This window comes from Myotis daubentonii, chromosome 3 (genome assembly GCF_963259705.1).
Source record: "Myotis daubentonii chromosome 3, mMyoDau2.1, whole genome shotgun sequence".
In the NCBI taxonomy this organism is placed as follows: domain Eukaryota; kingdom Metazoa; phylum Chordata; class Mammalia; order Chiroptera; family Vespertilionidae; genus Myotis; species Myotis daubentonii.
In genome coordinates this window covers 56,017,998-56,035,685 of record NC_081842.1, presented here as the reverse complement: position 1 = coordinate 56,035,685, position 17,688 = coordinate 56,017,998, and the positions used below count along the sequence as shown (strand labels likewise).

General features: G+C 47.1%; 1 protein-coding gene across 2 annotated transcripts in view; it reads right to left on the bottom strand.

Moving 5' to 3' along the window:
• The window catches only part of SLC12A8 (solute carrier family 12 member 8), a 140,482-nt gene that overhangs the window by 98,436 nt on the left and 24,358 nt on the right, over positions 1-17,688 (bottom strand). For both annotated transcript variants that reach the window (XM_059687600.1, XM_059687599.1), the window contains exons 3-4: positions 15,018-15,164; positions 10,467-10,658 (exon numbers count right to left, since the gene is read on the bottom strand). In XM_059687600.1, the coding sequence (XP_059543583.1) occupies positions 10,467-10,658; positions 15,018-15,164 (339 nt within the window). The remainder of the gene's footprint in view (positions 1-10,466; positions 10,659-15,017; positions 15,165-17,688) is intronic.

Here is a 17,688-nt window from a genome sequence, read left to right as displayed (position 1 = left end):
AATGAACTGGTGATTATAATAGAATCAGGGACATAGAAAGGGAATGGACTGACTATTCTTGGGGGGGAAAGGGGTGTGGGAGATGCGGGAAGAGACTGGACAAAAATCGTGCACCTATGGATGAGGACAGTGGGTGGGGAGTGAGGGCAGAGGGTGGGGCGGGAACTGGGAGGAGGAGAGCTATGGGGGGGGGGGGAAGAGGAACAAATGTAATAATCTGAACAATAAAGATTTAATTAAAAAAAAAAGAATGAGAAAAGAAATAAACCTACTCTTACAGAAGAGAGTTAAAAAATGGAGGCAAGGTGCCCTGGCCAGGGTGGCTCAGTTGGTTGGAGCATCATCACCGTGCACGGAAAGGTTGCCGGTTCAATTCCCAATCAGAGCACATACCCAGGTTGTGGGTTGGGTCCCCAGTTCTTACAAGAGGCAACCAATCAATGTTTCTCACATCAGTGTTTCACTCTCTCTTTCCTTCTCCCTTTCTCTTTCTCTAAAATCAATTTAAAATATTTTAAAATATATTTTGTTGTTGTTTTTTTACAGAGAGGAAGGGAGAGGGAAAGTTAGAAACATCGATCAGCTGCCTCCTGCACACCCCCTACTGGGGATGTGCCCGCAACCAAGATACATGCCCTTGACCGAAATCGAACCTGGGACCCTTCAGTCTGCAGGCTGATGCTCTATCCACTGAGCCAAACTGGTCAGGGCTAAAATAATTTTTAAAAAAGAATGAAGACAATATGAACATGCTAGACATGATGGTACATTCACATTATGCAAATCTAAGTCACTAGTTTAAAAGCACAGACTCAACATGGCCTGGTGGGATGTCCATGACTTAGTAAGTACGAAACACAGGCAGGGAATAGGGCATGAAATCTGTCCGCATTTCCATAACAGCAAGCAGCACTTCAAAAGTCCATCCACGTGTGTAGATGAGCAGGGGAAGCTGCCCTGAAATGGCGCGAGGCGGCCACATGGCTACCTCGGGAGTGTGAGGGGAAACTCGCGAGTTCTTTACTTTATCTCCACTGTGTTAACTGGTTACAAGGAATATAATTCTGTAATTTTTAAAATAATTTCACGAAGGAAAAATAAAAACAAACCTATTAAGAGCACTGTTCTGTTTATGCAACAACTACATTTGGGTACATACAACACAGTGCATCCACGTGGAGAAAAGCAGCCCAGGACCCAGGTTCCCTGCACCCAGCTCCTGCCAGCAAACCCAGGCTGGCCGGAGCCCCGCCTCCCCCAGGAGGGGAGTGGACAGTGACCACTAGCCCGTCCCCAGAGCGATCCAGCCACCCCGAGGCAGTGCACATTCCAACCATGATGACTCCTCTTCGTTGGAAAACATCCCGTTGGTTTGTTTAATGGATAAACACCCCCGAGTTTATCATATTTTTTAAAAATTTCTTTATTGGTTAAGGTATTACAAATGTGTCCTCATTTCCCATTAACCCCCAACCTCCCTGCCCCCCCCCCCCCCCCCGCAACTCATGCTCTCATCCCCCTGTTGTCCATGTCCATTGGTTTGGCTTATATGCATGCATACAAGTCCTTTGCCAGAGGGCTAGAAGTTTCTCTGTGGAGAACGAACAGGGAAAAGGAATGCCTGTGATGATAAACTTTAAGAGGAGATAAAAATACTTTAAAAATATCAAAATGAGTTTATCATATTTTTAAAGTATTTTTATCTCCTCTTAAAGTTTATCATCACAGGCATTCCTTTTCCCTGTTCATTCTCCACAGAGAAACTTCTAGCCCTCTGGCACAGGAATCAGGGGGTGCCACCTCCCATTTTAAAGGGAGAGAGTGACCTATTTTCAGGGTGTAAAACTCCCTTCCAATGTATTTTGTTTAGAAAAACTGTACCTCCACAATCACAGACATTTTCTTGTCTTTGAGAACCAACCTAGAAGACCAGGGCTTCTCCTCCACAGGCCTCCCCTTCTGACACAAAATCCCTGGTTCAAGCTTTGAGTTGGCTGACCCTATGTCCCCACAGTGAAAACCTCAGGCTTTTGTCAGGTCTTCTCTTGTACTGCCCTGCTTTCGCACGGGGTCCAGCGCAGAGCATGGGAGCCACTAACAGAAGCTTTTAGTCATAACGGTACAGGCTGAAGCTGGACATTTTGGTGTGTGGGGTAAGCAGCCCCAAAGAAGTCCCCAGGTCCACAAAGGTGAGTGGGGCAGGGAGTGAGGAGGGGCTTCTGTTCACCGTCTCTTCCATGGCCAAGGGGTCTGGTCCACATAGCAGGCCTGCCATCCACATCTCAGAGGGACGAGGGGGAAGGGCTTGGGAGGTGCAGCCCTTTTGCAACTTTTAAAAATAATTATTTGAAGTATTTATATCTCCTACATTTTGATGTTCTAGGGCAAGCATGTCAAACTGGTAGCCCGCAGGTCACATGCAGCCCACAACGAATATTTTTGTGGCCCAGCCAATATAACGGTTTGTAAGAAACATTTTAATAGAAATTTTGTAACTTAATTTTTACACTATCCTGTTATACATAACAAGAGGCCCAATGCACGAAATTCATGCAAGCGGCTCAGCCCCCACAGCCACAGCGGCTGCCTCTGCCTCAGTCCCCAACCACCGTGGTAGCCACCTCCTCACCACCCCGCCACGGCAGCCGCCTCAGCCCTTGCAGCCCCGGCTTTGTCTGGGAAGTCATCCGGAAGGATGCCCAAAAGGACATCCAGTCTAATTAGTATATTACTACTACTAATAATAATAATAATTAGCTTTTATTATTATAGACTAGTGGCCCGGTGCATGAAATTCATGCATGGGCCGGGGGGGGGGGGGTTGTCCCTCAACCCAGCCTGCACCCTCTCCAATCTGGGACCCCTCAGGGGATGTCCGACTGCCAGTTTAGGCCCGATCCCTTTGGACATCCTTCTCGCAATCCGGGACCACTGGCTCCTAACCACTCACCTGCCTGCCTCCTTAATCACACCTAACCACTCTGCCTGACAGCCTGCTCACCCCCAACTGCCCCCCTGCTGGCCTGATTGCCCCCAAATACCCCCCTGCCAGCCTGATCACCCCCAACTGCCCCCCCGCCAGCCTGCTTGCCCCCAACTCCCCGCCCCCACCACTGGCCTGATCACCCCCAACTGCCCTCCCCTCCTGGCCTAATTGCCCCTAATGGCCTCTGCCTTGGCCCTGCCACCATGGCTCTGTCCAGAAAGACATCCAAAAGGTCTCCCGGTCTAACTAACATATTACCCTTTTATTAGTATAGATTATTAATAACAAACTACAATGTTCACTAATGACTGATTACTATAATCGTGTTGCATTCATTTCCCTTATGCGCCTTATGTGCAGGCACACCATTTCTCCCCACTAGTACTAGCAGCAAATATTTTAGCAGCTGATTGCCACGTCATTAGTCTTGTGTTTACTTGTTTGGTGTGTGCAACAGGAAATATTTCACTTTCGGAGAACAAGAAAAATAGGATTATTTGCGTTATGCTTATTAATCTGTGTAGTTAGTGTGTGGTAAGTTAATGTTCAAGAAAATATATTAATTTTAATTAAAATGTTCTATTATTTTATGTTAACAATTACTCATTTATTTCAGCCCTTTGTATTCAGCATGTCTCTATCGAAATAAACCTATGTTTATATGACAATTGAAGCTTTTGGTTTTTTGCGGCCCACATAAACTTAAACCTTGTTTATTTGGCCTGTGTTAGCCTTTGAGTCTGACATGATTGTTCTAGGGCAAAGGTTTGCAAACTTCGCCCCACTGGCCAAATCCTGCTCCGCCTGCTTTAGGAATAAAGTTTTATTGGAACAGAGATATGCCCATTTCTTCAGTTTGTGGCTGCGTTTGTACTACCACAGCAGACTTGAGTAGCTGTGACAGAGACATATGAGTTACAAACACTGAAATTTGTACTGGCTGGCCCTTTACAGAAGAAGCTCGCTGACCCCTGCTCTAAGGCAAACAGGCCATCTGCTCTGGCAATCATTAAAAATCAATGATTCCCTGAGCAGACATGCCCCGAAATGAGGGCATGAGGGGTTCCCAAGAATTATTATTACTTCTTCTTTCAAACTCTGGAGGAAGAAAGATCTCAAATCAATGACCTAACCATCTATCTTAAGGAACTAGGAAAGAAGAGCAAACTAAACTCAAAGCAAATAGAAGAAAACAATAAATATTGAAGCAGAAATAAATGAAGCAGAGGCGAGAAAACCAATAGAGAAAATCATCAAAACGCAATCTTGCTTCTTTGCAGACAAACCTTTAATGGACTGACCATGCAAAACAGAGAGAAGACTCAGGTTATTAAAATCAGGCATGAAAGGGAAAAAATTACTACCAATCTTACAAAAACAAAAGGATTATAAGGGAATCTGTGACATGCATGCCAATAAATAAAATAAACTAGATTAAATGGGTAAATTCCTAGAAAGACACAGACTACCAAAACTGACTCAAGGAGAAAAAGAAAATCGGGATATGCCTATAGAAGAGAAAGAATTTGTAATAAAAAACTTCCTGTAAAGAAAAGCCCCGGACCAGACGGTTTTACTGCTAAATTCTTCTAAACATCTAAAGGACTAACACCAATCCTTCACAAACACCTCCCAGTTTCATTCCATGTGGCCAGCATTGTCCTGATACCAAAACTAAACAGGTATCATGAGATTACAGACCAATATCCTTCATGAATATATTTGCAAAAATCCTCAACAAAATACTAGCAAATGGACCCCAGCAGCATAGTCACAGGATTATGCAGCAGCCACGCCCTGCTCCCGAGCCCCAGCCCCGGGCAGCAGCAGATGAAGCAGAGGCACAGGAGGCACCAACCAAGGGGGCAAAGGTATTTCTGACCGAGGCCCGAACGAAAAGCAAGCAAAGCAAGCAGGGAAGCGATGTGATAGCTGCTCGCAGTAGCTGCCAGTGATCAGAAAACATCTTGTGAACATCTTTTCCTCCAAGTCAGCCCGCGTACAGGAGAATCAACATCCTACTGCTCTCTCTCTCTCTCTCTCTCTCTCTCTCTCTCTCTCTCTCGGGGCCTTCCCACCCGTTCAGCCCTGGTCCCTCGTCTGTAGTATCTGCTTCAAGAGGCAAAGTTGTTGTCTACTCAGGGAGCGAGAAAAGTGTCCATCTTGCAGCCTGCTTGGCTTTGAATAGCAGAAAAGTAAAAAATCAGTGTATAAATCCCCAGGGTAATAAAATAAACTGGCTGGTTGTTACTCACCTTCCAAGCCACTATGCTTAAAGATCTCTCTCCACACTTCCGGTCAAGATGGCAGCATAGGTAAATGCTGCACTCGCCTCCTCCCAGGACCACATCAAATTTGCAACTAAACTACAGAACAACCATCACTGAGAAGTGCCTGAAGTCTAGGTGAACATAGTCCTCTATCTAAGGATATAGAGAGGGCACATAGAGACTGGTAGGAGGAGCAGAGGCCTGGAACAGGCTAGTCCCACAACCAGGTGTGACGGTTAAAAATCAGGATTTCTCAGCTGGCGAGGAGCCAGGGGTCCCAGCCCCAGACCAGACTCCTCAGCCCAGGGTGCCAGTGCCAGGAAGAGAAGTCCCCATAGCTTCTGGCTGTGAAAACCAGCAGGGACTGTGGCTGAGACCGAGGCTGCTAGAGTCCCAGGTGTTCCTCTTAAAGAGCCTGGCATGCACTTACTCGGACTCACGCACTCTGAGCCCCAGCTCTGGGGCAGCAGTTCAAAATGTGCCAGGAACATAGAGGGAAGAAATGAATTACCTGGCATCACGGTGAGGGCTGGAGGGGCAGCTTTGTCCCAGACAGAAGTGCTGGCAGGGGCCGTTGTTCCCTTGATGAGCCCTCACCCTGCAAGCACAGGTGGGCTCCATATCTGAGTCTCCATCAACCTGGCTAACACTGTTCACTCGCCCTAGTGATTCCCTGAGACCCCGCCCCACCCAAGAGTTTACAGCGGCTTTTCCCGTCTTGGTTCAAACTGCCAACTTTCCTAAAATCTCTCAAAGGTTCACAAACCCCAAACAAGCAGCACTGGCCCGAGCATGCCCCACGTCTCTCGCTAAGTAGCCCCAAACCTGGCACCAGTGGCAGCCAGCCTTGGTTTGTAGCTCAGCCTCTCAGACACCTCTAAGTCCAGCACAAGTACCATCTGCGGATCACTTTGTGGCTCATACCAGGTGGCCCCAGGCAGAGCAAAGGCAGCGGCTGACCTTGGCCTGCACCAGATTCCCTCCCAAAAAGCCTGAGAACCAACACAGCCGGTGGCCAGCTTCAGACCATAACAGAGCGTCACTTAACGACCCCCACAAATGACACACCCAAAGGGTGGACTCGGCAGGCACCAGAGCTCCGCTGAAGTGATTCCTGCTCCATGGGTCAGAGGCTACTTCGTCACAGTCACAGCCAGTTCTCACAGCCAATCAGCTTACGGGTCAAACCCTCCCACTGGCATGCCAACAACAACCAAGACTCGACTACAACCGGAAGGAACATACCACCCACACAAGGGACTCACCTGGAGCACCCGGCTCGAGTGACTAGGGACAGCACCATGGGACCCCACAGGACACCTACTACATAAGGCCACTCTACCAAGACTGGGAGGTGAAGAGGCTCTACTTAATACAAAGAAACAGACACAAGGAGGCAGCCAAAATGAGGAGACAAAAGCACATGTCCCAAATGAAAGAATAGGACAAAACTCCAGAAAAAGAACTGAACAAAATGGAGACAAGCAATCTACCAGACACAGAGTTCAAAACATTGGTTATAAAGAAAAACAAAAAAACACACACATTAGTTATAAGGATGCTCAATGAACTCAGTGAGAACTTTTGTGAAGAGATAAGAAACAAAAAAAAGGAGATAGAACATGTAAAAAAGAACCAGTCAGAAATTAAGAATACAATAACTGAAATGAAGAATACATTAGAGGGAATCGACAGTAGATTATATGAAGCAGAGGGTCAAATCAGCTATTTGGAAAAGAAGGTAGCAGAAAACACCCAATCAGAACAGGAAAAAGAAAGAGGAATCCAAAAATTTGAGGATAGTTTAAGGGGCCTCTGGGATAACATCAGCATACCAATGTTCACACCATGGGAGTACCAGAAGGCAATGAGAGAGAGCAAGGAATTAAAAACCTATTTGAAGAAATAATGGCAGCCAATCAATGTTTCTCTCACTAACCTGCTATAAAATAGACACACAAGCCCAAGAAGAGCAGAGAGTCCCCAAAAAGATGAACCCAAAGAGACCCACACCAAGACACATCATAATTAAAATGGCAATGGTTAAAGACAAAGAATAATAAAAGCAGCAAGAGAAAAGCAGTCAATTACCTACAGGGAAGCTCCCATAAGATTGTCAGCTGATTTTTCAACAGAAATTTTGTAGGCCAGAAGGGAGTAGCACAAAATATTCAAAGTGTTGGAAAACAAGAACCTACAGCTAAGATCACTCTCTCCAGCAAGGCTATCACTCAGAATTAAATGACAGATAAAGAGCTTCCCAGGCCAAGAAAAAGAAAAAGCTTAAGGAGTTCATCACCACCAAATCTGTATTATAAAAAATGTTAAAGGGACTTCTATAAGAAGACAAAAAAAAAAAAAAAAAAGATAAAAGCCCTAGCTGGTTTGGCTCAGTGGATAGAGCATCGGCCTGCAGACTGAAGGGTCCCAGGTTCAATTCTGATCAAGGGCACATACCTGGGTTTCGGGCTTGATTCCCCAGTAGGGGGTATGCAGGAAGCAGCTGATCAATGATTCTCTCTCATCTGATGTTTCAATTTCTCTGTCCCTTCCTCTCTGAAATCAATAAAAACATATTTTTAAGAAAAGATAAAAAACATGGATAATAAAATGGCAATAACTACATATCTATCAATAATCCTTTAAATGTAAATGGATTAAATGCTCCAATCAAAAGACATACGGTGGCTGAATGGATAAGAAAACAAGACACATACATATGCTGTCTACAAGAGACTCACTTCAGATCAAAATATACACAGACTGAAAGTAAAAGGATGGAAAAAGATATCTCATGCACATGGAAACCAAAGGAAAGCTGGAGTAGCAGTACTTACATGAGACGAAATGGACTTTAAAACAAAAGGTATAACAAGAGAGAAAGAAAGAACCCAGCAATTCCACTTCTGGGTATTTATCTGAAGAAACCCAAACACTAATTTAAAAAGTCTTATGCACCCTGGCCGGTGTGGCTCAGTTGGTTGGAGTGTCGTCCTGTACACCAAAAGTAGTGGGTTTGTTTCCTGGTCAGGGCACATACCCAGGTTAGGGGTTCAATCCCAAGTTAGGGCATGTGAGGGAGGCAGCCAATTGATATTTTGCTCTCTCTTTCCCTCGCTCTCTTTAAGATCAATTTTTTCAGGAAAGACATATGCATTCCTATGTTCATTGCAGCATTGTTTATAATAGCCAAGATATGAAAGTAACCTAAATGTCCATCAATAGACAAATGGATAAAGAAGTGGTACATGTATACAATGGAATATTACTCAGCCAAAAAAGAGTGAAATCTTGACATCTGCAACAACATGAATGGACCTAGACCTATGACACACGTGTCAGAGGTGACATGCGAACTCATTTTTTTGGTTGATTTTTCTTTGTTAAATGGCATTTAAATATCTATATATATAAAAGGTTAATATGCAAAGTCTCTTCACGGGAGTTCAACCAGGAAGCCAGGAGTTCTATCGCTCACTATGACATGCACTGACCACCAGGGGGCGGTGCGGAACAAAGGAAGGCCCCAGCCGGCAGCTGGAAGGCCCTGATCGCCAGTCAGGCCTAGTTACTCTACCCATGCACAAATTTCATGCACCAGGCTTCTAGTATAGTCAATAATATATAATAATAAAAGTGTAATATGCAAATTGACCAAACACCTGAACAGGAGAACGACCATCTGGACAACCACACTATGACACACACTGGCGCCAGGTCAGCCAAGGCGGGTACGATGTGATTGGTCAGGGGGCCCTGCCATTGCCCCATGATCGCCCCGCAGAGGGAGTCCAGGCCACTGGCCAGCAGGGTGATCGATTGGGGGGAGGAGGGGGGACTCCACAATCACCCCAAAGAGGGAGGCCCAGGCCACCAACCAGTGGGCTGCGGTGGGTAGGCGGGGCCTCTCTCTGCAGGGCGATGGATTGTGAGGCTCCCAGACTGCAAGAGGGCACAGGCCGGACTAGGGACCCCCCCGACACACAAGTGCACGAATTTTGTGCACCGGGCCTCTAGTATTGTAATAGCTACGTATGGTGTCAGATGGGTACTAGACTTATCCAGGTGATCACTTTGTAAGTTTTATAAATGTCCACTCCCTATGTTGTATACCTAAAACTAATATAATATTGTATGTGCCAGTAAACTGTAATTTAAAAATAAAAAATTATTTAAAAATAAATAAAAATGACAATGGCAACAGAAAAAGATCTTTCTCTAGTAAAGGCAAGTGGTTTTTAGGAGTTCAGTGACATTCTGTGTGCCTCCCATGCATTGGTCCTACACACACACACACACACACACACACAGAGCTTTGTGCTGTTGGAGAATCAGATGTATCTATGCTAAAATACCCTGCCCCTGCTGCTTAAAAATAAAAGAAACAAAACCGATGCTTTCTTTGAAGAGACTCTTGTAGTATTACTAAGTTCTAAGTAATACTACAAATTCTTCTCATTAAGCTATTTTTTCAACCACCCACCACACTTTGCACAATCATAAAAGCCTTTTCCACACTAAGAAGTGCTGACAAAGAGCTGCTTTTTAATGTCTGCATTTGTTTCCTCTGCATTAGGTCGCCATCCCTGAGTTCCAGCTAAAGAAGCCTCGCGTTTCTCCCACCTCACTGGTTTTCTGAGAGCCTCAGGCCACCCTGGTGATGCGGCCTCCTCATTAGTATTCTCCCTCTTGACAGGCGTCCACACAGGGGCTTCCAGACACCTGGGAAGGCCATCAAGTTATCCATGCACGAGAGCTCCAGCTCATTTGAGAAGTGCCTGCTGCAAGGGAAGTCCTCTGGCATAGGCAAGATATCCCCTCTTCAGCACAAGAGTGCCCCAGGAACCAGGCCACTCGGCTGCCACCTGGGCTCCGGCCACTGTCGTGCACTCACCTCCCTAGAATGGGCAGCAGGAAAGCCCAGGCCCTGCCTCCCTGTTCAAATCAGGACTCCATGAGGCAGGCCTGGTGGAGAGCAAGGACCACTGACTAAGGGTCAGGGCCTGGATGGTGGGCTGGGCTCTGCCGCTGAGTTCCCTTTCAGAGCCCCAGTTTTACCATCTATAAAATGGGGGCAGTTGTCCCACCCCCGTCTCTCCCCAGTGAGAATGTGGATGAGAAGATGGTGGCAAACAGTAGGCAAGGGAAGAAATGCCACACATGCTGGAGGCCTTGGGACACAGTTCCTCTGCCCCAGAGCCCAGGCTCACCTGTCCAAACACATAGAGTAGCCCGATGGTGCCTCCGGTCTGCCCGCCCAGGACTGAGGAGATCATGGAGTAGACGCCACCACTGCCAATGCCACAGTGCACCCCGACTCCGATGCCAGACAGCACGGTGACGAGGGCCACCAGGATGACGAAGGACACCAGAAACATGCCCATGAGCACTCCCGTGTTTCCCTGCAGAACAACAAGGAGCAAGGTCAGGGGTTAGGATAAGGAGGCCCCACCAGATGCAGCCCCTCGAAGGAGCATTGACCACCTCACCCCCCGACCCCCAGAGGTGGGGCAAGTGCAGTACCTCCAGAAGTAAGGCCAGATGAAGGGAAATGTCCTTGTTTCAAATTCTTAAATGACTTCCCATCATCCCCCATAGAGTAAAGTCAAAGCTACGTAATACACTGATGAGGCCCCTCCTACTCTGTCCCCTCTCGCCCTCCCCAGTCCCTCTCATCCCTTTGCCAACAACACCCCCCATTCACTCTGTGCCCCAGCCTGAAGTCACATGTTCTCTCCCCAGCACCCCTCACCATGCTGATCCCCTGCCTCGAATGCCTTTCCTGCTCAATTCCTTGCCAGGTTCCCTCCAGCACATCCTTTAAGACTCGGTGCTTCGGGGGTTCCTCCTTCAGGAAGCTGTCCTGTACCCCTTGCTCTGGGCCCCCACAGCACCCAGGACTTAGTGCTATCACAGTACTTATCTCACCAAGTCTACCTCCAGGTTGGTCTTCACCTCTGGGCTGTGAGCTCCGAAGGAGCAGAATTATGTTTTATGCAGTTTCTCATTTTGCTGATTTTATATGTTTAATGAAATTATATCATTACTTTTTCCTTGTGTGCTTTTAAATTGTCTTCACATGATAATAAAATATCCTGCACCAATCTTTAAGTTTCCATGACAAAACTACCACTTTCACACTTTCCAAATTATAAATATGCTGCCAAATTATTTAGTTAATATTGTCTATTTAAAAAATCAGTTGGGCATGACCTCTACCTGCTTTAATTGTGTGCCAGCTCCTAGATGCGCCACCTGATTTTTGACATCCCACATTGGCCTTTTTTTTCCACGATCAAATATAATTTCCCAGATGAAACTAATGTCAGAACTGGAAAACAGATCATTTTCGGGCAAAAGGGTGTATGTTTGTGGCAGAAGCCTCGAAGACGGCCCTAGCCATCCCCACCTACTGGCACTCCCGTCCTTGAGCAATCGCCTCACCTTGAGTGCCGGCTAGACCCAGTGACTCACTTTTAATGAACAGAGTATTTCAGAGGTAATGGGATGTCACTTCTGAGATGAGGATATAAAAAGACTGTGGCTTTGCATGGCTAGTGTGGCTCAGTGATTAGGACATCGGCCCTCACACCAAAGGGTGGTGGGTTTGATTCCTGGTCAAGGGCAAGTACCTGGGTTGCAGGTTCAATCCCCCACCTCAGTAGGGGCGTGTGAAGGAGGCATCAATTGATGTGTCTCTCTCACATCTCTCTCTCTCTCTCCCTCTCTCGCTCTTTCTCTCTCTCCCTTTCTCTCCCACTTCCTCCCTTTCTCTCTCTCTAAAATTAATGGGAAAAATATCTTCGGGTGAGGATTAACAACAAGAAATAAAAAGACTGCGGCTTTCTTCTCACGCTCCCTTCTCAGATTTCAGCCCTGGGGGAAGTAGGCTGCATGGAATGAGCAACCCAGTGAAGAGGCCCACAGGACAAGGCCTGTCAACAATGACACAAGTGACCTTGAAAACGGTCCTGCCCCAGAACGCCTTCAGATGAGACTGCAGCCCTGACTGACAGCTCAACTATGACTCCATGACAGACTGAGCAGGAGGCACCCAGCTCCTGAACACAGAAGCTATAACATAACATGAATGACAGGATGACATATTCATTGCTCTAAGCGGCTAAGTGCTGGGGTAGTTAGTGATGCAGCAATAGATGATTCATACAACTTGTGCTTTCACTTTGGGGATAGAACTGACACCTCTTGATAGCCAGTTCCCAAAGAAATAACCCACTGAGAGGGTTCAGAGGAGGCCCACGGACATCAGAACAGAGAGAGGTTACCCTTCTCTCCTTCCGCCCTTCCAGGACCACCCCCTGAAGGAGCAGAGCCCAGGCTGTCACTGGCCAGGCCTTACTCGGCCACAGTGGTCAGCTGATGGGCCTCCCTGGGACGCAGGCTGGAGAGATGCTGGGCAGTGAGGTGGCCCACAGGAAGGGGCACAAACAGAGGTCAACCCCAGACACCTGAGACTGTCGCCAGGATGATAAGTCTGACCAGGAGACTGTGTTTTTGTAAGTGGGAGCCCCTGTAAGTTTGGAACAGGGGTGAAGGGCATGAATTCTTAGCATCCACACCAGGGAGGTTGCTGACTCTGCCCCAAGCTTTCCACCCATTAATAAAGAAAAAATCCAACCCACACTGGATGTGGCTCAGGCTGAACCCTGGGCCAAGGACTTTTTAAAAGCACGCTTCTACTTTATTTTCAATTCTCACCATTACAAGTATTGGTTTCTGCAAGACCATAGTTAAAACCCTTTAGTGTGGCATATCAATTTAAATACATATAAGGGCTAGATTTTAAAAAATCAATTTTGGGCTCTCTGATATTAAATTAAAATTTATCTGAATGTATGAAGTATGAAACTTAATAAACCTAAATGATAAAAAGTTCATAGTTAAATATTCATTGATACGTCTGTTGCCTTTATCATAAACAATAAATATATCATTAAGAATGCAACTATTTTTGAGTCTGCAAGTCAGATGTTATCAAGCAAACTGCCATATATGACCCATAATCCTTTTAAATATTTAACTCAAAGACAAATTGGAAAATTCAATAAACTTTAATTTTCCAAATGTTCTCAGAAAGAATTATCAGAAGCATCCTCCTGTTATAAAACACAGTTGGATAATCCATTTACCTCAAATGAACCTCCTGTGTGTGCTGTGAGCTGGCAATGAAAGACTCTGATCTTTTATGGACTCGAAGCTCAGGGAGTCGGACGAGGGCTTAGGAAGGTCTGGCCTCACCCAGGCCTTCTGAAGGGGCCAAGAACCCCACACCCCCCACTACAGTGAAGCTTTAATCCCCTGGAATCTGCCACATAGGTGGCTAGTTCTATATATCAACTTGGCCAAACCATGATGGCTGGCTGGTCAAGTGCTAGTCTAGAAGTTGCTATAAACTATTTTTAAGATGTAATTAACATTGGTAATCAGCTGACTTTAAGGAGATTTCCCTCCATAATATGGGTGGGCCTCATCCAATCAGTTGAAGGCCTTCCACGCAAAGACTAGGGTTTCCCAAAGAAGGAATGCTGTCTCCAAACAGCAACATACAAATTCTGCCCGAGTTTCCAGCCTTGGCACTCAAGCCTGCAACTTCCGTTCTCACTTGAATCTTGCTTGTCCTACGATTTTGGACTTGCCAGCCCCCATAATCATGTGAGCCAATTCCTTAAAATAAATATCACTCCCCACCCCTCTTTCCATATATACATATATTTATATGGAGAGAGAGAGAGAGAGAGAGAGAGAGAGAGAGAGAGAGTTATATGGTTTCTCTGGAGAACCCTAGTACATTCCACACCTTGAATGGCCCCCTCTCTCTTTTCACCTGTCCAGTCCAGCTCACCTTTCAACACCTGGTTTAACTACATCTCCAGGATGCTCCCTGGAGACCTCAGCAACCTATAGTCACAGCCTTTTCCACTCCTGGAGGTTTAATGCTGCTTGGAGAGCTCTCCTGAATTCCTGATGTAAAATCTAACCACTACGGCTGTTAGCCCACCAGGGAAAGGAACAGGGTCTTATATTTTGCAATCTTATTGGCATGTAGTTCCTGATACACAATAGGTGCTCATCAAGGATTCCTGATAGACTGGCCGTTTGTTCTGAGAAGGCCGCTGAGTTCACTGAAGTCCGAGGGAGATGGCACTGTGTGAAGGGCTGATACCTGCTCAGGACACGCATCTACCTGGAAAGTCCCAGGATGCTTTCACATGAGACATAAAAAAGAGGCCCTTGTTCCATCTACAGAGGAAGACAAACTAACCCCCATGGTCTCATGCAAAAGGTGTGCCTCCGGTAATCTGTCCCTGAATGTGGTCAGTATGCACCTCTGACCAGCCTCCCTGTGCACTGGGTGCAGTGGGGGAGGCAACCACCTAGGTGAGGAGCTGGTACCACCAGGAGGGCACCAGACGAGTGGAAGAATACCAGGGAAGCTGGAGAGGGTCACGCACTGCAGGCCAACTTACCTCTCTCTGACCCATCTGTAGTCCCACCTACGATGTGCCCAAGTTCTGCGCTCACATTCAGTAGGTACGGCCATGGTGAGGCTGGCACTGAAGCCTCCGTGGGAGGCCTATTTTAAAAGCAAGGTAACTCTTCCGTGCACGTGCTCTTGCTTCATGTTTCTGGAGCATCTGTGCTTCGGGAATCTGTTGCCGGGACCAGGGATGCCCAAGAGTGACAGACTCCCCATGTCACCGGCCCACAAGAGACTCCTGGGCCACCAAGCCATCACTCACCACCAGCCAGCCGGTCCTCAAGAAAAGGACGACCCCAAAAATGTTGATCATGCAGGACGTGAACACGCCATCCCAGGTCCCGAACAGCACTGGCTCCCACACGAACAGCTGGACCTTCCACCAGGGCTGGGGCTGGGCCAGGACCCCCTGGAACAGAGCACAGAGTCAGCTCAGCACCAGGAAGGGGCAGGGAGGGGAAGGGCAGGGCGGGAAGTAGATCAGGAGGAGGTAGGAGAGCTCAGCTTTAACCCTTTGAGTGCCAACCAATATCCTAGGAACTATGCTAAAATTGCCAAGGCATTTTTGCTGATTTTACAGCAGTTTAGGAAAAAATTATGAACCGCAAGTAAATGAAGTTACGTATTCAAAAACTTAAGGAAATCTTTACTACATTTGTTTTCATCTTTGACATATATTGTTTGCTGATCCTTTATAATAATAGACAAACATGGTAATTGACCGTACCTTTGCTATGCCTCCCATTGGCTAATCAGCACGATATGCAAATTAACTGCCAACAAGGATGGCGGCTAATTTGCATACTGCAGGCAGGGCAGGCCAGTGTGAGCCGCCATCCGGGTCCCTGTGTGCTGCCTAAGCCCTGCCCTCAGGCAGGACCCCCGTGTGCGGCCCTGGGCGGGCGGGACCCCCATCTGCGGCCTTGGGTGGCGGGGCTTGGCGGTGCGATTGGCCAGAGGAAACCCTATTCTTGCAGGAATCCTCCTGCAATGGGCTTCTAGCTGTATTATAAAATACTAGTAGAAAAAAAAATTTGAACAAAACATATAATGTTAAAATAGAGGGACACCCTTCTCCAATATCTTCCACAAAATCGTCTTCACAGCAAGAATTGACATATTTAGCAATATCATCATCACTAATAAAAGCAGACTTAGAACTGGATGCCATTTCGAAGCTTTAGGGCTACAAAATCTGAGTAAACTTCATAAAATCGTAGCTCCTATAAAAAATTAGGCAGATAAATGCCAGTGGTCAATTTTAGAACTACAAACATTTGGCATCATAAGTAATCTGCACTTAGGTGCCATCTGTCAATAAAGAGTAAACTACTAGCATCTAATAGTGACACTGCAGGAGGAGTACGATGGCACTCCCCGGCACTCTAGGGGTTAAAATACTCCCATCTTATTCCCACAGAGCAGGTTGCATGCACACAGACAGAATCCTGAAGGTTGAGTCTGCAAAGGGTCCCTGTTCTCTCCTCATGGCAGTGATTCCTGTACCATGTGTAGCAGAGACTAGTGGTTCAGCAAACATGGTCCCTTTCCTTCTGGCCACTCCGCAGCAGACATTTCCCAGTCTCCGTGCAGGTGGGTGTGGCCCTGTGACTGAGTTTGGCCCCAGGAATACAGGTCACAGTGCTGTTGCCACTTCTAGGTGAGCGTGGGACTCTGGTTCCCACGCAGGCAGTGGTCATAAGCTCTGGGTAATGCCACGGTCCCTTATAGCTCTCCATTCCCAGAGGACAGCAGCCTCCAGCACCTCCTAATCTTTAGGTAGCCTCCTTACTTTACATCTTTTGCTCCTCTGGTCCTTCTAGCACCTCCATAATGAATTCTGTGTGTTAAATTCCCTGTTTAAAACACCTAGAGTGCTTTCTGTTTTCCTGACTGAACAGGCTTCTGAGGCATCCCTTGGCGGTTGTCTAGAATCAGAGGCTGGTAAGTAGTTGAACAGACACCTTCCTCATTTCTCCAATTCAAAAATAATGAAGGCACTCACGGACCACTCAAATGGAAACTCTACTAAAAAGACTAAACCTTGTGGAAATACTAAAATGATCTTAAAACCAGTAGCAACTCATGCTGCGAACCGCTCTCACAGGGGCTTTGTAATTAAACCAGACGTGAGCGGAGTCTCCGACACCCTCGACGACAGTGACTGTCACCGGGAAAGCGCCGAGAACCACTGTGAACCACGTGCAGTGCATCTAACTGCTGTGTGACCTATCAACACAGCGAAAGGGCAGAGAAACCATGAGGGCAGGGACGTCTAAGGTCGGAGTCACGGGCACGGGGTGGCTGAGCACAATGGATGTGTGTGATCCAGGCCAGAGGGGGGTGGGGGGGCAGCTGTACTCAGTCAAAACCAAAGGAGGGGCTCCCAGCTAGCTCCTCTTTCCTTCTTATATCCACACGCTCCCAGGCCAAGGAATCCTCAGGATGTCACTGAAGCCACAAGGGCCAGAGGGGCCAGAGGGCTCTTGGGCAGCCCCTGACTCCAACTAGAACTCCTTTCATCTGTGAGCATTTCTGCTCCTCGTTCTGTTTTTCACAAACCACAGAAGAGGAATCTCCTGAAAGCCCATCAATGTGAGCGCAGCGATCGTGACTCAAAGCTAGGACCCTGCCGACCCGGGCTTGTCCTTGGACGAACGGTACCGAGGGACCTGTGTGCTGAATGCAGGATTGTTTCCCAGGATCCTAATCTCAAAATTCAGGACACGGTCCAACTTCCTGTCTCTGCGTGTGCTCAGCTTCCCACCCGTGGCTTCTTACAGGCCTGCTCTTTATTAGACACAGTAAGAACAACGGCAACTCTCAGCCACAGAGCATCGTCATTTAGCCAGTGCTTTCAGCTCCACATCAATCCCTCCTTTGATCCCAACCGCACCCCTGGGAGGGAGGCGGAGGGGGAACGGCCGTTCATG